Source organism: Triturus cristatus, chromosome 8, assembly GCF_964204655.1.
Source record: "Triturus cristatus chromosome 8, aTriCri1.1, whole genome shotgun sequence".
Lineage (NCBI taxonomy): Eukaryota > Metazoa > Chordata > Amphibia > Caudata > Salamandridae > Triturus > Triturus cristatus.
Genome location: NC_140591.1, coordinates 51,278,035 through 51,300,321, shown reverse-complemented (window position 1 = coordinate 51,300,321; position 22,287 = coordinate 51,278,035). Strand labels below are relative to the sequence as shown.

Genomic DNA, 22,287 nt, shown 5'->3' with positions numbered 1-22,287 from the left:
GTTTCTTTCATTTGTATGGCTCTTAATTTCTCCTAGATCTCATTGCCGAAAAGAAAAAGTCATGATGTTCTATGCTTATTGTGCAGATGTCTCTTGGTTACAGAGCCCTGCTCTATATGTGTCATTTGATGAATAAAATTTGTTTAAAAAACAAAAAAGCAGTTTCAACACCTCTAAAGAAATCTTCACCATTATGACGGAAATCACGTCCCAACCCACCAGCCCCACAACCATCACCCCATCCTGGGAACTCTGCACAAAACTCGCCCACTGCTCTAAAAAAGAAAATCAACACCATTTCCAACATCTCTGCCCCTCTCCCCCCACGCCCCCCCCCCCCCACACTGCTCTACCTTCAAAGTCCTCCACTCCGACGAAAGAAACAATCTGCAAACCGCAATGCTCCTCTGGCCAGCCATCATCACAGCGGAAACCTTTCTTTACAAGAATAAGCTATTGGACCCCACTCAGTATGGATTTAGAGAAGGGCACAGTACTGAGTCTGCCCTGATAAAATCAACGGAAAGAAATTAGGAAAGTGGTGAGGCTGCCCTTATTATGCTGGACCTATCCGCGGTCTTCGGCACGGTCCATCATGATCTCCTGATGGACCGTTTGTCATAGTGTGGAGTCAAGGGGAAGGCATGGATGCTATTAAAAGCTTTTTTAACTGATAGGGACACTATTTGTGTTCTAGGGAAATTCTATTCTAAACCTTTTTCTTTGCCATGTGGAGTGCCGCAAGGATCGTCCCTTAGCCCTACCCTCTTTAATGTTTATGTGGCGCCTTTGGCCCCCCTGATCAGATCCTATGGATTCAGTCTTACTTCATATGCAGATGACACACAAATTGTAGTGTCACTGCTGCCGGGACAAGAAGTAGGGATGAGCAAGAAGTTTCATGACTGCATGGAAGCCGTCAAAAGTTGGATGACACAGAATTGTGTGAAATTAAACTCAGGCAAAACTGACATCCTCATGTTCGGAAATAAGGCCAACTTCTGGACCCAGGACTGGTGGGCATCCTCCCTAAACCTATGAGGAAGGCAAAAAATCTGGGTGTTATGGTGGATGATAGACTGAGCTTTGACGACCAGATAAACGCCACGACCTCGGCCACCTTTCATTCCCTTAAACTGATTAAAAAGGTCAAATCTTTCTTGCAAGAAGACAGTTTACGAACAGTTGTCTCATCCCTTATTTTATCACGGCTGGATTACCGCAATGGGCTCTACTTGAATATCCAAGTGCGGCACCTAAATAAATTGTAGATCCTGCAAATTGCGGCAGCAAGACATGTTACAGGTACCCCCAAATTTGTATCTGTCAATAAGGTAATTAAGAGACTACACTGGCTGCCTATCAGGAAACGAGTGCACTTCAAGTCTCTATATATTGTCTTCATGTCGCTACATGTCCAGGGTCCTGAATTCTTGATTAGCCAGTTTCAATGGTACACTCCCAAAAGAACTCTGCGCTCACTAGGAGCCAAACTAGTGAGTGTACCACCCATGAAGAAAGCTACGGAGGGGGGGGGAGGTTTCATTACAGGCACAGCCAAAGCTTGAAATGCCCTCCCCTGGAATCTGAGGGACTCCACTGGCCTCGCATTCAGGAAATAACTTAAAACTTGCCTATTTAACTTATAAAATCTTCCAGCTACACCTTCCCTGCAATCTTGATCTCAGTGGAGTGAGCTACCAGTGCCAGGACACCCTCGGGTAACCGCTGCGCCCTATAAACATAATTAACTTAACACCATTCAGGAGCCCAATTGGTTCAGTGTCCATACTATATCGTCGCCAAAGAACTCAACACCACCTGTACAGCCCTTACACCAATTCTCAACTCTTCTCTCTCCACCGCTACTTTCCCTGACTCCTGGAAACACATCACCATCCTACTGCTCCTCACGAAAGCTTCAGCAGACCCCTCTGACCCTAGCTACCTACAGGCCCATCTCCCTCCTCCCCTTTACAGCCAAAGTACTGGAGAAACTCATCAATGTCCAGTTGGCTAACATCCTCAGTGCAAGCCACCACCTAGATACTTCCTAGTCTGAATAAACGCACATCCACAGCCCTCATCGCTGCTACAGATGATTTCCACATATTCATGGATAAAGGAGAAACAGAAGCACTTATTTTACTACATCTCTCATCAGCACTCAACTCTGTCTACTATATCACCCTCATCCTATGTCTCCAGGAGGAGGGAATTCAGGGCATTATGATGGATCAGCTCCTCCTCTCAGGACGCACCCAAGCGGTCAACCTTGGACCCCCAATCGTCTGAAGCTTCCAACCTGACCTGGGGCGTCCTATAAGGTTCCTCCTTGAGCCTTAACTTTTTCAACACCTACATGTCCCCTTTCACCAGCATCATTTGCTTCCAAGGATTCAGCATCATCTCCTACGCTGACAACATTCAGTTCATTCTCTCCCTATCAGAAGAAACCTCCATCACCCAGGCCAAATTCGTAAACTTACATGAAAAGTAATTGCCTTAAACTCAACAGCAACAAAACAGAAGTGGTCCTATCTGGCAAAGACACCTCACGGTTTTCTAGGTGGTGGTCCACCAAGCTAGGTTGGACTACCTGCCCATTCATCACACCCAGGAACCTGGCTCTTGTGATCGAACACAGAATCTCCATGACACATCAAATCAACCCAATTGCCTCCACATCTCCAAACCTTCAAATTACTTCCTTTGAACACCCAAAGATCGTCATGCAAGACCTGGTCACCAGCAGGCCAACTAAGGCAATGCCCTCTGTGTTGGCATTACTGACCAACTCACCAAAAGAGTCCATGTTATACGGAGCGCAATTGCAAGACTCACGCTCAAACTACCACACTGCACACATATCTAAACAGCTCAAAGACCGCTTGCTTCCAATCCAGAAGAGTGCTCTTTTAAAAGGCCTCACACATACCTACATAGTACTACACAACAAAGGCGTAGCATTCCTCAACAACTGCCTCTTTTTCAACACAATGTCCAGACACCACTGCTAGGGCCAGCCTCCTCACCCATGTCTCATACATCTACCAGAACAGAGGTCGAACAATCTCCTATCTTGCCGCAAAGCCTGGAATGAACTCTCCTACATCAGAGCAGCCAGCTGCATTGTTGAATTCCAGAAGAAACTAAAATCCTGGCTATTCCAATGGGCCCCCAGACAGGCCAGTTACCCAACCCCCCCCACCTCCCTTCATATGTGCAAATAATACCCCTCCCATGTAATATGAGAGTCCTACATATAAAAATAACATAACATATATATCATAACCTATAACATAACATATACTATAACATACCATAACATATAACATAACGCAGCCCTGACCAGACCAATGGTACAACTTCTGGAAGTGGTCCCTGCTAGGAACCAGTAGTGAGATACCAGTGAGACCCTCTACAGGGCTGGCTCTGTCCCCATGGGCACACTTGGCCCCTCTCCTCCTAGACAGTCAATTCTCATAGAGGGCATAGCAGATTCCTTCTCTCTCTCAGTAGGTAGGTACAGCAGTCCTTCAAGTACTCTGTGGGGCACTCCCATGGCCATTAAGGACCAGGAACCGGACCAAAGTGGGGTGATTTGGGTCCACGTGTGTACACCTTTCTAAACAGGGATGTGGAACAACTTTGTCAAATTGATGAAAAAAACATTTTGGGTATTTTTTCTTAGACGTTTCCTACTCAGGCTGTTCTCCAGACACAGTCTTCGGGTACAGTGATGCTTCTCACAGCAGAAAGTACTGGGGCTGTCTCAAAACAGAAACACTCACAAAACAAGCACAAGAAGGTGAAAGGATTTTGCACCAGGCTGGCATCAGTCCAGCTGAAGTAGTCAGGGATATCCGAAGTACGACTTGACCTAGAACTCCTACCCCTCGGGCCTACCATCATCCAAAAAGTATTGCTTAGGAAGAAGAATTTGCAGCCACTTATTAACAAAAGACCTCATAGAATTTCTAAAGATAGCCCTGTCTCCGTCCTCACTTCAGCACCTGTGTGTCCTTCATATAGTCGCAAAAATGTAGGCAATACAGTTCATCCATCTGCAGGAGCAGTCCTCTCCTCCTTGTGCTTTGCCAAACCAGGAGCAACCTAAAAGGATCCCATTGACTCTAGTTCAGGTACTGATGGACTTGGCAGACATTGATAAGATGAGTTGGATGTTATCTGCGTGGAAAATGATGGAGATGCTGTGTGCTCTGATGAGGTTAGTGAGAGGCGACATGCAAATAGTGAACAGGGTTGGGCTAGGTGATAAACCCTGGGGGACTCTGCAGATCAGGTTCTCGGGTTCTGATGTGTAGGGTGGGAGTCTGACTCTTCTGAGAAGGCTCGAGTCTGATACGGTATTGAACGCAGCTGAGAGTCCAGTATGGTGCGGATCTCATCTGTGGCAATGATGAGTGCGGTCTCCTTGTTATGGTTCCTTCGGAAGCTGGATTGGGTGTGGTTGTATAGGTTGTGCAGTTCAAGGTAGTTGGTGAGTTGTTGGTTGATTGTCTTCTCTATCCTTTCGACTGGGAGTGGGAGCAGGGAGACAGGATGATAGTTGCTCATCTCTCTGGGGTTGGCTGAAGGGTTTTTTGAGGAGGGCTGTGACTGCTGCGTGTTGCTAGTCTTTGGGGAAGGTGGCGGATATGATGGAGGAGTTGATGATGTGGGGGAGAATTCTTCTGATCAGTGGTCCTCGAAAGTTGTAGATGAGATGGGGGCAAGGTTCTGTTGTGGACACAGAGTAGACCGTTTTCATGTTTTTTGTGGTGTCTTTCTTGGTGAGTGTTCTCTAGTTGGTTAGGAGAATGTCTTGGTTGGCGGTGGACAGGTTGGAGGTGATGTCCTTGGGTTGGGTTGATGCTCAAAGTTACTGTACATCTTTTCGATTTTGCTGTGAAAGAAGTTGGAAAGGTTGTCGAAGAGTTCCTGGGAAGGGCCAATGGAGTTGGCTGTAGCCTCTGGGGTGGTGAACTCCTTGATGATAGAGAAGATCTCTTTGCAATTGTTGGAGCTAGCCTCCATCCATTCAGTACGGGCTCTTCTCTTGGTATCTCTCAAGATATGGTGGTAGTGCCCGAGTGCGGTCTTGTAGGTAGATCTGGCATCGGCTTCATGGTTGGATCTCCATTTTCTTTCCAGCTGCTTGCAGTATCATTTGGAGGCCAGAGCTCCTGTGTGTACCAGATGACCCGTCTGTTGGTTCTGCAATGGTTTTTTTAAAAGATCTTTTTATTTAAGCAAGAAAACAGGTTAATACACCACATCTCATCATCATCTTGAATGGATAAACAGCTAATAAATTGCAGTACACATTGGACACGTTTTTCTTCCTCACGCGCCTCGCTCTCATCATTAGTAAGTCAGCAATACAGGTTCCGCAATGTTTACTAATTTTGATGGGTGCTGGTGAGCTGGCACAAGTCTATATCCACTGGTTGAAGTTGGTGATATCCTGGTCAAGGTGGTCGGTGGTGTTGGGTTGGTACGTTTAAAGGGCGTTGCACCAGTCACCTTCTGTTATATTGTTCCAGTTTCGGCTGGGAAGGTTGATGGCGGTGGGTGCTTTGGCTTGCAGTGTGCAGATTTGGAAGTGTATGATGGGGTGGTCGGTCCAAGTGAGTTGTGTGGCAGGGTGGTATTTCATGTTTTTGCTGGAGGCAATGAGGTTGTGGAAGTTTGTACGTGGTCCTGGTGGTCTGTACGGTAGGGTACCTTTCAGGGTGATGCTGTTGTTTGTCTGGAGGCTGAAGTGCATGTGTTCCATGAAGGGGGTGTTGAAGTCAATGGTTGTCTTTGTGGATAACTGCTACTCCACCTCTCTGTTTGTAAACAGTTTGGCATGCGATAGTGTATATGGCCAGGATGGCCACGGCAATGTCAGGAGATGACGATGGGTTCAGCCAGGTTTCAATTAGGAAGAGGAGGTCTGGCGTGCTGTTGCTTAGGAGGTCCCAGATTTCGGTGAAATGTTTGCTGAGAGCACGAGTGTGGAGGAGCATGCACATGAGTATCTGCTGAGAGTCAACTGTGGCGTTCTGTGGGGTGCTGGTCTGGGTGGGTGGTGTGGTGTAGGAGTTCAGGGGCCATGTGTGTAGGAAAAAGGTTTTCTGTGGCAGTAACCCCCCCCACACTTTTTGCCAGACTACTGATGCACTTTTTCTTGGTGTGCCCTGGGACCCTGACAATCAGGTTACCAGGGCTTGTGTTCTTTCCCCAAAAACAAACCCAATTGGCATCTCTGGCCACATGTCAGCCCATGGTAAATGGAACCACAGGTACCCAGGGCACTGTGACCAGAGAAGGCCTATAAGGGCTGCAGCACTTATTGCGCCACCCTCAGAGGCCCAGTACCCTGACACACACTGCCTTTGCAGACAGAGTGCCTTGGTGAAGAACAAAGTGAAGAGTCGACATGGCACACATCCCAGTGTGCCATGCCCACAAACCACTGCCCTGGCACACATCAGTCACCCCTCTAGCTGGGTGCCCTATGCCAGTGGTAAGTGTACAGGTGCATGAGCCCTGTACCCCTACAGTGCCCAAGTCCATTCCTTGACACTGCAAGTGCAGTGCTGCCATTAAACGTATATAGGACTGGGAGTTTGTCATTACTAACTCCACAGCACCATAATTGCTACACTGAAGACTGGGAAGTTTGGTATCAAACTTCTCAGCACATTAAACCCACACTGATGCCAGTGTGGAATTGAATGTAAAATGCACAACAAAGGGCATCTTAGGGATGCCCCCTGAAATTTGACCAACTACTAGTGACCTGACTGAGTGGCTGCTTAGGCTGCCACCACCAGACAGGTTTCTGGACGCCTGGGTCGAGAGCTCGCTGCTCTCGGGGGCCTGAAACGATGCACATCCTCGGGCGAGGTGCCAAGCCACCTCCCCCAGGATGGGCAGAGTTCACGAAAGAGAGACTTCAAAGGCCAAAATCAACAGGGCATCCGCCCTCAAAACAGCACCCTGCACCCGGCCGCCCTAATGCCGCTGAGGGTGCTCCTTCTGTGCTAACTTGGTCCCCAACTTGTTCTGAGCTAAACCCTAGGAACTTGGCTCCCTCAACCCAGTGGCCTGCTTGCCAGCAGCCACCAACCTGAGCACCCCTATCCTCCATAGTTTAACCCCAGAACCCTAACTCAAAAGACTGATTACTTACCTCGAAACCGATAACCTGTTTTTCCTCATAGAATAACGTTGACACTTTTTCTCCCAAAAAGTTTCTAAGTGTCGACTTTTGAAAACTAAGAATATTCCTTAAAAATCACACAAATAACCAAAACGCATTTTCTCAACTGTTTTCAGGAAATGTTCCAGTGCTGAATCTAGGTATCCAGCACGGAGTAAGAAAAGTAACGTTAAAGTAACTTACCTGTGAATTGAATTTCCTTCCATAGGATAACATTGGTGATTCTATGTGAAAATGTTTCTAAATGTCGACTTTTGAAAACTAAGAATATTCCTTAAAAAACAGACAAATAACCAAAACGCATTTTCTCAACTGTTTTCAGGAAATGTCCCAATGCTGAATCTAGGTATCCAGCACTAAGAAAAGTAACGTTAAAGTAACTTACCTGCAAATTGAATTTCCTCCCATAAGATAACATTGGTGATTCTATGTGAAAAAGTTTCAACTTTTGAAATACAATAATATTATTTAAAAATCGTACCTCTAACTAAAATGAATTTACTCAACTGTTTTCAGGAAATGTCCCAGTGCTGAATCTAGGATCCAGCCCTGTGTTAGCAAACGTAATCTGAAAAGTAATTAATTGCATTTTTCTTAAAAAGACCATTCATTTGAATGTACTATACCTGCTAAGTGTTGCAAACTACTTACTTAAACTGTTACCAAAATCAGTACAAGTTATACTGCAATTTTGAACTGTGTTCATACAAGTAATTTACTACTGCAAAGTATTTATATGCTTACCTGTACCAGGCTTGCTTGGTTCTAGAAACAAAACAGTATATTTTTTTTACAAAAACAATTGGCCTAGAGTTCAGTTCTTGAGTGTGTGAATTCATTTGCTGACAGAGTGTACAGCAAATGCTTAACACTGTCCTCTGATACTGCCTTACTGCTCGACCAAGCTACAACTTTAGAGAGTAAGGTTCTAGTTAACTTTAACCTCTGCCAAACCTCTGGAGACCCTTGGACTCTTTACACACTGTACCTCACTTTGGTGCAGTATATATAGAGCCGGTTTCTTACAGTGTGTAGGCGGCACACTGCAAGTGAAGCAGGAAAAAGGTCCTACCATGAAGTGTGGAGTCATACAGCAGCTGTGGGCTGTTCTGGGTTGAGGGTAGCACTTGTGTAGCATTGGGGCTGAACGGACCAGAGGGCGTGGTGCTGGCCACGGTCCAGGTGCAGATGGCACAGACAGACTTCGCTTTGGTGCACTAGCGATGCGCCCACTGCACAGACACTCAGTGCCTGCTATTGTTTAGGTCCTGGGAGATAAGGAGTGCAAGGGGCGATGGCTACAATGGGCAGGAAGACAACATGGGAAGAAGCAAGAAGATGAGAGAGAACAGATGAGGAGCAGAGGGAGGTGGGAGGGTGAAAAGCACAGGAGGGGGTGGAGGGGGCTGTGGTGGACTGAATGGGCAAGCGGGGCAAGAGAGAAGAGAAGCGGCACAAAAAGAGACAGGCCTGCCTTTGGTGCACCTGTGGTGCATCCGCTGCACAGTCATTCAGCGCCAGCCATTACGTAGGTCCGGGGAGGGGAGGAGTGCAGTGGGCGGTAGGCAGGGGCTTGAATGGGTGGGAAGATGAAAGTTTGATTGTTCAAGGATCGAACACCAATTTCACTGCTATCCATGCAATAGGTCAAATCCTCTCCTGTGCATTGATAGATTTGAGTGATTTTCCGATCATTAGGTCAAAGAGGTCCGTGATTATAGGCTTGCTTTAAGTGACCTCAGAATGAGAACCTTAGGCTGAAGGACGTCATGGAGTCTGGAAATGCCTTCTGGGTTCTTCCAAACTAAAAATCAGCACTCGTGGGTTAGAGTTCAACAAGACGGGAGAGTACGAAAGGGAGAGTACAGTGTCCTTCTTTGAACAGCTTGGTCACAATGCACCGTGCAGAATAAAGAGCATGGATTATCTCAGGGTGGTTGGCTCAATGATTCAGGGATTCTTCAAAATCTTAGTCCATTTCTTTTGACTCCCATCTTCCCTTATCGCTTCCTTTCAAACCTTCTCTGTATCAGCTGCATGGTGTGCCCTCTTATGAGTCTATGTATTTCGGAATATATAAGAACATTTTTCTTCATTAACCTTATCATTTAGTGTTTGTGGATTTCTAAAGCTTTGTTATCCTCTAAGCCCTAGGTTTTTACAACAGTGAACTTGGTGAAAATATTTTAGTCCTGGCTGTGTCATTTTTAGGTCTTGCCTGACCCAGCGCATGCGCTGGTCTGGTGAGACTTATTGAGAGGGCTCCAAAAAGTGCTACCAGACCAGCCTAGGGCTACAGTGCATGTGCACGCGCTTTACCGTGCTTTACTTTCGCGGCCGCACGGCCGCTTTGATGTTTGATCGCGATCACTTTCACTTTAGTATTTAGTTATGCAACTGTTGCATGGCTAAACACTTATAAGGTCCCAAAGGCGAGATCTATTGGCTATGCCAATGCTTGTTTGTTTAGCTATGCATCTATAAAGCTATCTGTAATGTTTAATGAAACAATGCTAACCAAATATTTTACCTATTAAACAGTCTGGTACTGAAAAACCATCGGAATACCAAAATATTTGATTCTTTCTTTAAATGTAAAGGAAGATCATTACAACACAAAATTCAGAAATGAGAATGCTCTTCACCCCTCTCCCTTGCCCATAGGAACAGCTTATATTTGGGCAAAGTAAACCGAAGTTTAGAATTAGCACGCACATTGAAAGAAGAGTGCAGAAACAGAAATGTCCAAGCCAAACTCAAAGGTAGGAGTTGATACATTAGCTAGGGCGTAATGTGCCACTATATATATTACAGTCTTTCTTGGTCAGTGAAGCCACATCAGTAGCTTGTTTTTAGTCCTCGTGACAGGACCAGTACAAACGGAGGCCAAATGTGATTGCTCTCCTTGATTCTGGTGAATAATTCCACATTCATGTGATGAGAAGAAAGAAAGAAAAAGGTCACGTACCTGCAGGGCTGCGACTGTTTTTAAATTCCCCTGGGTTCAGTTCAGCCATGGGAAAGGGCTTCTCCTCCTCTTTGATGCTGTCTGAGGTCATCACTATGGTGAGTTCTTGTTCTGTATTCATGGAAACATCAAATAGCGATTTCAAATTTAGTCCCAGCATCACCAAGCTCTTTAACAACCAGCAAAGAAAGCGAAGGTTAGCTACTGTCCTAGACCCTGCCTCTCTTTGGGTGAATACTCCGTGCGCTTCCGCAAACTAGGTTTCTGTTGTAATTGTACAATGCACTGTTTGCTCCGGGTATTCATCTGCTTACTTTCACATCAGGGTTCCCCCACCTCTCTGTTCAGAGTAACTTAGGACTCTCCATTTGGTCTGTCTTCAATGGATCCTTCAGATACGGGGCAGCCTCTCTGCTTACGGTATATACTTCCAATATGGAAATTGTAGCACCTATACAAAGCGGAAGCTTTTTAATTTGAATAATGCATTGTAGGAAAGTGACATGGTCACACCCACGTTTTGTCTGGAAAATGATGTAATTTCGAATGGAAGTGAACTGGGTCCCTTCTAACCTGGTTCCCAGTGCCAGATCTTTTTCCCAAAACTGTACAGCTGTTTCTTCCAATTAGCAATACCTTTAGCACCCTCTGTAAGTCCATAGTAAATAGTGCTCCTGGTGCCTTAAGACTTGGGGTACTCTTGAGGGGGTGTCCCCAAGGGCTGCAGCACAAATTGTTCGACCCTAAAGAACCCCTCACCAAACACATGCAAGGCTGCCATTGCAGGATGCGTGTTTTGGTGCAGACAAAAGTGAAAACACGGCATGTCACACATTCCTATGTGCCTTGTCCCCTAATACTGCAAGTAGTATTTGGAAGTCACCCTTACAGCCCTAGGGCATGGTGCTTAATATTACATGGGAGGGCACACCTGCATGAGCAGATATGCCCCTGTGCTGGTCAGTTCTATTATTGCCAGTGCAACTGATCAGGGAAACCATTATAAACCATGTACTGGACACTGGTGAAAATGAGTTCCCCAGCTACATGATGGCTTCAAACATCTCGTATTGATAAACCCACACTGATTCCAGTGGGGGATTTATCAATACATGCACCAAGAGGGCATCTTGGAGGTGCTCCTTGAAAACCTACTAGTCGCTGGTGTACTCTCAGATTGGTTTCTGCGATCCTGCCACCCGAAACACTGTTCTGACCTCCTAGGGGGGTAGAGCCTTTTGCTCTCAGGAGATGCAGAACAAAAGCCTGTCCGGGAAGAGGGTGTCACACCCCTTCCCACAGGATGACCTGCTGATTAGCCTTCCTAGGCTGTCGAGCTTCAAAGAGCTGCCGCCCTTAAAATGAAAATCTGGCTCCCCCTCTCAGGAGAGGAAGCTGACCCCCTTGTCCTGAGCCCCCTTTGGCACCTGGCTAGGTGGAAAACTTAGCTAGTCAAGTAGGTGTGCCACCCTAAGCTAATACCACCTCAAATGTGGACTAAATTGAGGTAGGCACGACTTTTCAGAAGTCGTGCCATCTTTGTGATGGCATGCTTAGGAATTTTGGGACAGGGTTATGCCAACTTCCAACAGGAAGTGGTCATATAAGGGGCGTAGTGACCCCAAGTGTCAGTAGCCCATTGGCTACTACCCTATACTCCCCTAAATGCAGTATTTAGGGGAGCCCCTGGCACCAGAGAAATAGATTCTGGTGACATGAAGAAAGAACAAGCATTAAATATGTAATAGGTCTCGCCTTTGATTAAGTTAAAGCCATTTGCTTTGCTATAAAATACCATTAGCAAAGCAAATGGCTTTAACTTAATCAAAGGCGAGACCTATTGCATTGTCAATGCCTTTGTTACAGCACCTACATTACCTACTGCTGCCTCTTTGCACTGCCAAGTCAGAAGTTTGCAGGCCAATGCCTTCCATATAGGGCCAGTACTAACGACGAGGCCTCTCGAACTACAGGTAGCGGATTTGGACACAGAATGACCTGTGCCACTTGCCTGTAGACACACAAGCATCCATCAGCCAACACCTACTCCATCCTGAGAAACTCAATGCTTGGAATTACAAAGGTTTTGTTTTTTGAAAATGAAGAGCCTGAGGCAGTTCTGAGCTGGTGGACATCTCTTTGAAACCATCCTAGGAGCTACCACAATGACAGAGTGTAGCGGCACAGGGTTTGGTGTGCAACCAAAAAACAAAAAAAAGAAATGCCTTAACAGCGATGTGTGATCCATGACACTAAACAACCAGCCCTGTACCATTGCAATAACCACATAGTGCAAGGTCAGACCCTGCTTTCTTGAAGGACGTCTGCTGCAACCACAACAACTTTGGTGAGACCCTACCTCCTGCAAGATTTAATGGCCACAAAACATCTATTTCATCAAGGCACGCATCTATGAAAGTCAACAGTCCTAAGACACAACTTTGGTACATGGGCGACCTCCCACTACGACCCGCATGTGATGCAGACATCAATAACACAGGAGGACATGCAGTGCCCTCAAAATCACTGGTGCTAGAGGCGAACTCACCACAGTTACGTCTGTATTTTACTCGCAACCAGAGGACGGGACACCAATGTTCTCTGCTTCCACCAAGGACCACGGTACCCTTGCAATGGCACTGCCCCTACCCTCCACATATGAACACCGCCTCAGAAGCACTCCAAGGCCCACGGTACAAAAATAATTAATGCCATAGACCACAAAGGTGATCTTCCATTACCATCCGACCAACCTACATACTCCTTTGAGACAGTTACGACGGTGAGATAAGACCCGAAGTCCAGCCAGGTCAAAACCCTTTCATACCTCAGATTCTCAGACTTGGCAGCCGAGTTTGAAAAGATGTATGAGTTTTCTCCTGTGTGAAAAACAGTGCCAGAGGCGGCTTCGTAACCCCTTTAGCATAGCACCCCCCCCCCAAATCAGGAGGAGTTCAATTACGAAAACACATGCAGTGCAACATCTGGGTGTCTCAATGTCAGGTTGTCTAATATTTTTAACTACCAACGAGTGAAGGATTTGAATCCTCAAACTGTGTTAACGCTTTGCTTACCTTTTCTGTGTGAAAGTTGTGCTTAACATCCCAGCAATTCCTGACATTTACAATGGTGTACGAAAAAAACACAACGTACGAATGCACAGTGGTGCATTTAATAGTGAAGGCAGACAGGTAGGTGCACACTTATTTAAATCGCCACCTATACCCGGAGGAGTGAAATTAAACGTCTCCTACATCAGTCTAGTCACATACCACCCACAGCCTCGTCAGTAACCCCAACACCGTGACAACGGCGACCGAGCCCAGGACAAGCATTTAAAAGAACATTTATGTTTTACGTTAGACATCGGCAGAGCAAACTCCACAGTATTTGTTCCCAAAGTGTTTACACTTAATTTCCCCTTCAACAAATCATTCTCAGCTAGGTAAGCATGCAACAGATATGCAATCTTGCAACTTTAAAGAGGTCCTGAGAAAAAGTCAGCAACACAGAAACTGTTTAACAGCAGCACTGGCACTGTAAGACACCAAAACATAATCTGCCGCTACAAAGGAGTAAGTGTTAAAGAGCAGAGAGGGGACGCCAGCTAGCAATGCCAACTGAGAAAGAACAAGCGTACCCTACATCCTCAACAGGACACCATATTTCAACTAGCGCCTGCACACACGCATGAAATGCTGCCGGAATTTCTCTGGAACAGAAGACGGTGAGGAGCCTGTGTTTCCCCGCAGTTTCCTCCGCCGCCTTATCTGGGAGCGCTGGCCGCCGGCAAAGCTAAGGGGAAGGGTTGGTGGGGGTCTGTAGGTCGGTGGTTCCTGAAGCGCTCGGTAAAGAAACTTGGAAAAAGTAAGGCACGATGCTTGGGGACAAAGCTGCTTCAGTGCTCCGTGAAGTGAAGAAGAAAGTGCACACCGCCTAATGAAGGACTGTGTGTACTGCCGCCGGTAAGAGATCCAATCCCGCAGGGCGTGGATAAAAGGAGACAGGGTGGCAACAAGCAGCGAGTGGCATGCCTACAGTGCAATCATTGCACTGGCTTTGGCATAATTCGTGACTCACATCGACGCGCACAAATGAAAACGTAAGGCGGAGCTGGGACGAGGCTTTTGGAATCGTATCGATTCCAAAAAGCCTCGTATGACGAGGCAGCGCAGGAGCGCATGCGCTGCCTACGTCAGGCCGAGACCTAAAAAGGACGTGAAGAGTCGCATCTGCAAGAACAGAAGACACAGCAACTGACCTGACGCCAACCCTGCCTGCTGAATTTGCCAATTGCGTGAGAAATCGACTCGTTCTGCAGCTGCCGAGTCCCCAAAGCCCAAGAGGCCTGCCAGCACTTTACCCAGGAACCATGACCTCCCGAGAAGTAGCGGACCTGCTTACCTGCGTCCTACAGACACCCTAAGACACCGGATAGGCGTTCGTAACTGCAGAAACCCAACGGCTTAAGACACCACTGCACCCGTTGCTCCAAGACCGAGTTGAAGTGGACCAATGGTGTCATTGTGCTCCCCCAGAGAAGTAGCGGACCTGCTTACCTGCATCCTACAGACACCCTAAGACACCTGATAGGCGTTCGTAACTGCAGAAACCCAACGGCTTAAGACACCACTGCACCCGTTGCTCCAAGACAGAGTTGAAGTGGACCAATGGTGTCATTGTGTTCCCCCAGCCCTCAAGAGTCCATTGTGGTTTCACCCTTCGTGGACCCTCTGACGCCGCCAGCAGGCTCTGAACGCAGGCCCCCTCTACCGCAACTGTTCCGGTAAGAAAAACATAACGCCTAAAGATACCTCTGCACCCATCACCTTGGGTCCATAGAGAAGAGGACCAAAGGTGTCCCCTCCTACACGAGCAGCATGAGGCCTGAGCCCCCCTGTTGGCTCAAACCGACTGACCCCCTCAGCCAGAGCATGGAGACTCTTTTCGCAGAGACCGGTCCCTATAGAGTGACACTGGGCTCCTGATGCCGATTGCACCCTGCACTCGGACGCCCCCATGCCGCTGGTGGTGTTCTGCTGGTGCTGCTCTGGACCTTGCCCACCACACACCTTAAATACTGGAGATTGGTTCTGTAAGTTGCTGTAATGTACCTGAATGGCGTACTTGTTCTTCCTTTCATGGGATAACATTGAAGCTTCAAAAAATTGCACTAATTGTCGTCTTTTTAAACTCTAAAATACTTCTCTTTAAAAGCGTACTTACCTGAACAAAATGACTCTGGTGCCTAAACATATAAGGATACTTGCTATTTTTATAAATTGGTGTGTATCTTCTTCTTGAGTCGTGTGTATAATTTATTGACTACTGTGTGTATTTGCAGATGTCACACACTCCTCTCGGTTAAGCCTGAGGCTGCTTCACCACACTACCCCCTAACAGAACAACTTGGAATTGCTAGAGCAAGCCTCTGCCCACACATGAGGGAACCCCTGGGATCTTTGCACAATATATCGGATTATTGATATACCATTTAAAGAGCCAGATTCCTACAAGCATTATCCAATTTCACTGAGATTGTTTTTGTAGGTGGAGATTATCTGCCCCATCCAATCCATTGAATTGAAGGAAATTCTTTGTTTTATGCAAAACTGAATGTTCAATGTGCTTACAATTATATGTTTGAACAAAGAACAGGTTTCCAGACATTTTATAAAATGCAGAGGCGCAATTCTAAATGATTAATTGTTTAGTATGTGTAATGTTATTCTTCACGTAAGGGGATAATAAAGTACAGTGTATATACACGCACACACGCACACACACCCTCCCCCCACACATAGTCTCCCATCCCCTTGGCACACTTTAGTTTGCACTGTTGAGAGTGCACATTGCTAGCACACAAGGGGTCACAAAGATCCTTCTGTTATATGCAGTGCCGGGCGGTGGACCCTTTGGAGATGAAGAAACTTCTTCTGTCTTGTGTTCAGTGAGGGATGTAATAAAACTGGTCATGTTCACGTGCATGGAGGAGAGAAAATCTAAAGAATACCTCCAGGCTCTGCCAGAGTCATTCACAAACCAGCAAATCTTCCTAGATGTCGTAAAGTAGTCAAACCTGACTAAATCCACTCTAGTGACTTACGCAACCTCTGCTACTCACTAGTCCGTGCCAAGAAGCTTTAAAGAATATAAATTTAATGCCACCTGGCACGGATTCAGAAACCTTGATTAGCACTTCCCCTAGTTCGATGTCTTCACATCCCCAGAATCCATATCCTAATTACATCCAACTTAGTCTGGGTTTGAAAAATCTGAAAATATCCGACCATGAAGTAAAAACAGAGGGTGATAATTCCAGCGACATTTTTTGTAACAAGCAAGGACGGTGCAGGTCCGTCCTTGTGCGTGTGTTCTTGTGTCCTTAAGCAAGCATCAAGTTTTTTTGCACCCCAATAGTTAACTCATGCAACACTTGAACCTTTATCACTCACTTTGGGAAAGGCTGTCATTGTGTCTCCTGTCAGAGTCTTCATCGTCCAGAGGGCACATATCTTCCTTTTCTTTGGATCTTAAGACAGAGTTTGCAATCACAGGGCCTAGTTAAACATAAAAGGGAATGTGTAAGTGATCAAAAGCTCCTTTGGTGCTGAGCAAAGACAAAATGAGTGTACACATAGGCGGTTTACAAAGAGCAGGATTAGTGAAATGAAGAGCAACTGGACTTCTACAAGTGAACTTGGTCATAATATTTTGGTCCCGTCTGTCGTGTTTCCTTTATCTATGCATCTATCCAGCTATCCGTCTACTTAATAAACCATTACAATGTATCCCGCAATACTAACCAAATATTGTACTTATTAAACTGTGAGGTACTGAGAGGGCGCCGGAATACCAAAATATTTGTTTCTTTCTTTAAATCTAACGGAAGATCATTACAACACAAGACGGCTCTGCACCCTCTGCCACCCCCCTTGGGACAACTTCTTTTTGGGCACAGTGAACAGAAGTTCAGAATTAGCATTGACATTAAAAGAAGACTGCAGATACAAAAATGTCTAAGCCAAACACAAAGGTAGGATCTGGTACATTATCTAGGGCGTAATGTGCCCCTATATATTTACAGTCTTTCTTGGTCAGTGAAGCCACATCAGTGACTTGTTTGTAGTCCTTGTGACAGGACCAGTACAAACGGAGGCCAAATGTCCTTGAGCTTCTTGATTCTGGTGAATAATTCCACAGTTGTGATTAGAAGTAAGAAAAGAGGACGTACCTGCAGTGCCTGGACATTTTTTAACATCCCCTGGGTTCAGATCAGCCATGGGAAAGGGCTTTTCCTCCTCTTTGATGCTGTCCGAGATCATCACTATGGTGAGATCTTGTTCTGTATTCATGGAAACATCAAATAGTGATTTCACATCAATCACAGCATCACCAAGCTCTTTAACATCCAGCAGAGCAAGCAATGGTTACTATCCTCTAAGCCTCTGTCCTAGACCCTGCCTCTCTTTGGGTGAATCCACAGTATGCGTCCGCAAACTAGGTTTCTGCTGCAGTTGTACAGTGCACTGTTTTCTCCAACTAATTATCTGTGTGCTTTCACCTCTCCTCGTCTATAATACTAAAAGAGAAAAATCCAACCACTCCAAGTATATTTTTCTTGTTTCCAACGAAGGACGGGTAGCGCAGAGAGGTACAGGGTGAAAGTGTGAGTTAGTTCCTTGTAAAATTGAATTTTGAACTCTGATGCTTTCAGATTGCAATCTCAAAGATGGTAGCCGTATCACATGACCTCTTGTAAGAACCTACATGGTGAATACGCTGAATTGTATTAGCCCAGGAGTGCTAGCCTCCATCATCTCAACCCCCTGTCTCACAAAAATATTAGAGATGATTGTCGGAAGAGCTGCCAACCCCATCAAGATTATAAGAACCTTGTTAACTCAGCTTCTCACAAATATTTGACCTACAAACTTTGGCGACAAGTAGGAAAGTCTCAGGGAGAAATACTAGATGAAACATGGAAATCAGTGCAGAAATACAGATAATAGCATGTTATTTCAAAAAATCCTCTAACTGTAAGTATTTCTACTGGTCTGGAGTCACCAAAGCCCTCTGTATCAGCAAATCTAAGAGGGAGGTTACTGGGCAGAAAACAACCCAACAAGACAAGGGTTCCTGAAAAAGGTTTCCACAAACCAGTTATAATACATGGGATTCTGCAATCCCTGTTTAAATGCCTGTCTTTAGAATCAGCAACTTGTGACACACCCAGTTGCCAGTTATTAAGAAAAGACGTCGGAACTCGAATGTAATATTTATCCCTAATATATGAAGCTGACCAACTGCACAGATTGGGCAATGCAAATGTTGTACTGGACTTTATATGGAGATGGATGGGCTGGATGTAGGATGTCAAGGAGTTCTGGAAAGGAATAGAGATTATTTCTATAGCCGTCAGGGCATATCCGCTGACAGGGAGGGTTACTTATTACCTCTAGTGGAGACTCGTTTTGACACAATGCTATTTTGTCTTCTGTGATACCGGTTGACACTTAAATCTTTAGTTATGATTTAACGCAACAGAAAATGGCAATGTCAAACTAGAACTATTAAGACTTTGGCTGTAGTGAAATGCAGTATATTATTAAAATAATGGAATTCATGCAGGAAATTATTTACAGATTAATTTTATAACGAGCATTGAAATTCTTATCAGTGTCGAAGAAATGTGTCTTTCAACTTTAGATGGTGGTGGTTAAATCAACACTTTCAGTTTTTGTTAACATAGTGTCACGATGTTTTATTTTTACCTTGTTTTTAAACTACGTTAGAATAAGTACATGGGAATGGTAATTCTAGGTCATGACCAGAGGCAAGGATAACATTGCACTTTCTTCACTTTATTTACAGCATTCAATTAGACAAACAACAAAAGACTAGATTTCCCATAACCCTTAGTAAAAAAGTCAACAGTTCAACCACAGACAATGTCCAGTTAGTTAAGCCAGGACCCCTCAACAGTCCTTCCTCAATGTCACCACTTCCTCTTTTTTCACTGCTCCAGCAGCTGAGTTAAGTGCCTCTAGCCTCTTGGCTCAGTCATTCGCCGTTTGTGCTATTATATTGCATTATTTGTGCTGTTTTTTTTTTATACCGTTACTGCTGCTTTCTTTGCAGCGCAGCCACAGGAACACTTGTTGCTCCTCCACAGCTGATGTTTGTGCCAAAGGCACTACGAGGCCTGGGACCCATGCGGTCTGGTTCGCCAACCACTAGAGGGAACAGCATTTCAGCCTGCTCAGTGCGTTTCATTGCCCTGTGCCGGTGCACTAATTTCCATCACTGGAATCTGAACGCAGCGGGCCGGCCAGGTATTCATTTTCTCTGCCTTTCGGCCCCATAAGCAAGACGACTCCCAGCGGGGTCTGTACTCGTTTTTTGACAGCGCTTAGCGTGTTACTTTAAGCAGACAAGTGAGTACCAGCTCAGGTAAGTCCCTGTGAAGTACAGTGTACTCGTTTTTTGACAGCGCTTAGCGTGTTACTTTAAGCAGACAAGTGAGTACCAGCTCAGGTAAGTCCCTGTGAAGTACAGTGTACTCGTTTTTTGACAGCGCTTAGCGTGTTACTTTAAGCAGACAAGTGGATACCAGCTCAGGCAAGTCCCTGTGAAGTACAGTGGGTGTGTGTTGTCCTTCAGGGCCTAGTACCCTGTCTTTAGCCCCCTGGGCTTTCATTGTTGAGCTAGGAGACCCCCACCTCCTTTATACCTGGCTGGTTACCCTAGTATGTATGTATGTATGTATGTATGTATATATATGATATCAAATAGTGAAGTGAAATCACTATTTGATATTTCGATGAATACAGAACAAGAGCTCACCATAGTGATGATGGCAGACAGCATCAAAGAGGAGAAAGAGCCCTTTCCCAAGGCTAAACTGACCCCAGGGGATGTTAAAAACTTTCCAAGCACTGCAGGTACTTCCTCTTTTCTTAATTCTAATCACGACTGTGTAATTATTCACCAGAATCAAGAAGATCAATGACATTTGAGATACCCTCAGTACCTTCCCATTTCACCATGAGAGATGTCGAAGAGACATACCTAGTGGAGGAAAGCGCGATCTACCTCCCCATAGACCACTTTGCCGAGGTCATGGACGCCTCTATTATGAAAGCGGTTACACAGGCGGTGCTCCCCCATCCCCTGGTGAGGACACTTCTGCAGAACACAGAGCGCTGCTTTAAATCTATCCCAGGGAGGGAAGGAGGGGAAGACAATCTGGGGCTTATATCGATCTAACTTCTGGGAACGACTGATTCGCCTGCACCGCTCTCCAAATGCAAGAGGGAACCTGAGGTAGGCGTTGAGCTAGATGCTTTTGCTAGTCTGATGCAGGCCTTTATGAACCACTCTGGACCATTGCATCTGGACCCCCCAGAACTCTGGCCTTCGGGCACCCAACCCGCTGGGATTTTCCCCCCTTCCCGTCCTCCCACTTCCCCACCAGGGTCAGAATCACACTACGGCTCCGATGCGGAGCAAGAGAGGGGGCATCGTCATGTTATCCCTCACCCCGTCACCTCCATCCAGACACGCCATTTGATGACACCCCCAGGGGACCTCTGACATGTTAGACCCAGAGCATCTCATGCACCCCCTGCTCCTCTCAGTGGACCCCTGTGGACAAAGTCGCAACCTATGTCACGGGCAGCTTTGTAAGTCGCTAGACAAACAGAGCCTCCGCCAGTGTCTGGGTGACAAACTAGCACCGACCCCTGAGATTGGCGAGCGTATGGCTACCTTCCTGGGGAAATACATGCACATTCCTAAGAAGGGGATCCATCGGTCCTGGTGAGCTTGCCATGACAAGCTCTTGGTTATCTCAGGCCCCTTCAACAGTATTCTGGATATTGCAGAGGACGTCAGAGCGTCTGGGACTCTGACTTCCCCAGAGGTTCTGCCCGGTTGGGGCCAGCAAGCCATTATCTTCCTGGGGAATGCAAACTGAACTATCTCCATGGAGAGGCTGACCCCAACATTGGGGACCTTGCCATATCAGAGGCTGGTCCCATTACTCAAGTGGGGACGTTTGGTGACCCATTTATCCAGGAGTTAGATCCATTTGTACAAACTTTTGCTTCACTGGACAAAACCCAGGCATCTATAAAAATGCATTTTTCCCCCCTGTTTTCACTGGGGCTGGCCGAAGCAGGGGGCGTTCGGGCGGCCACGTTTAACACCGAGCATCCAACAGAGGATACAGAAATAGGAGGGGACAATACCAAGATGCTTCCAATTTTGGAAACTTTTACCCCACCAGAAGCTACCTGGGTTCGAGAGGCGGACACCAAGGCGATGGCAACCAAGGATCCACTCAAGGTGAGCGAACATTCTTTTCCTCAGCAACACTTGGGGGGCAGACTCCAGGATTTCATTCACAATTAGGAGGCCCTTTCCTCCCATGCTTGTGTCCTTCTAACTGTACAGGGCTTCCACATAAAATTCTAGGGTTTCCCTACCCAAGAGAAACCCCTTGTCCCATTGGTCTTCTCTGCCCACCCCGAGCTAGTGAATCTAGAGGTAGCCGAGTTACTCCACAAGGGCTCGATAGTGCGGACATCCGCTCATCCAAGGGCCTTTTTAAGCAAGCTCTTTGTAGTGGACAAGAGAGATGGAGGGCAAAGGCCAGTAATCTATCTAAAACAATTCAATGAGTGGTTAAAGATGGAGGGTATCTATCTTTTAAGGGACCTCCTTCAACTGGATGGCGCATCTCGACCTCAAGGACGTCTACCTAACCATCCCGATTTTTTCTCCCTGCTGTCGATTACTCCAGTTCCAATGGCGGGAGGATACGTTTGAGTTGACCATGCTCCCCTTTGGTCTGCGTACCTCCCATGGTGCTTTACCAAAGTAATGCGCCCGGTGGTAGAATTCCTCAAGACCGTGGGGCATCTGCCTCATCATCTACATGAACGACATTCTCCTGATAGACCACTGCCCTCAGAATCTCTTGGTGCACCTACAGATGGCAGTCTCTCTATTGGAGTATCTCGGGTTTCATCATAAACCAACAGAAGTCTATTAGGACGCCCTCTCTGTCTCTAGTGTTCCTGGGCTTCTAGGTGGATTC

The 22,287-nt window shown here is 46.2% G+C and overlaps 1 protein-coding gene across 4 annotated transcripts in view; it reads right to left on the bottom strand.

Annotated features, from left to right (window-relative positions):
* Positions 1-22,287, bottom strand: part of LOC146800043 (uncharacterized) — a 50,722-nt gene that overhangs the window by 11,186 nt on the left and 17,249 nt on the right. For 2 of the 4 annotated variants that reach the window (XM_085620948.1, XM_085620947.1), the window contains exons 5-7: positions 17,419-17,529; positions 16,640-16,744; positions 10,185-10,295 (exon numbers count right to left, since the gene is read on the bottom strand). In XM_085620948.1, coding sequence (XP_085477074.1) covers positions 10,185-10,295; positions 16,640-16,744; positions 17,419-17,529 — 327 coding nt within the window. The remainder of the gene's footprint in view (positions 1-10,184; positions 10,296-16,639; positions 16,745-17,418; positions 17,530-22,287) is intronic. The other 2 variants (XM_085620949.1, XM_085620950.1) reach the window with 1 other exon arrangement.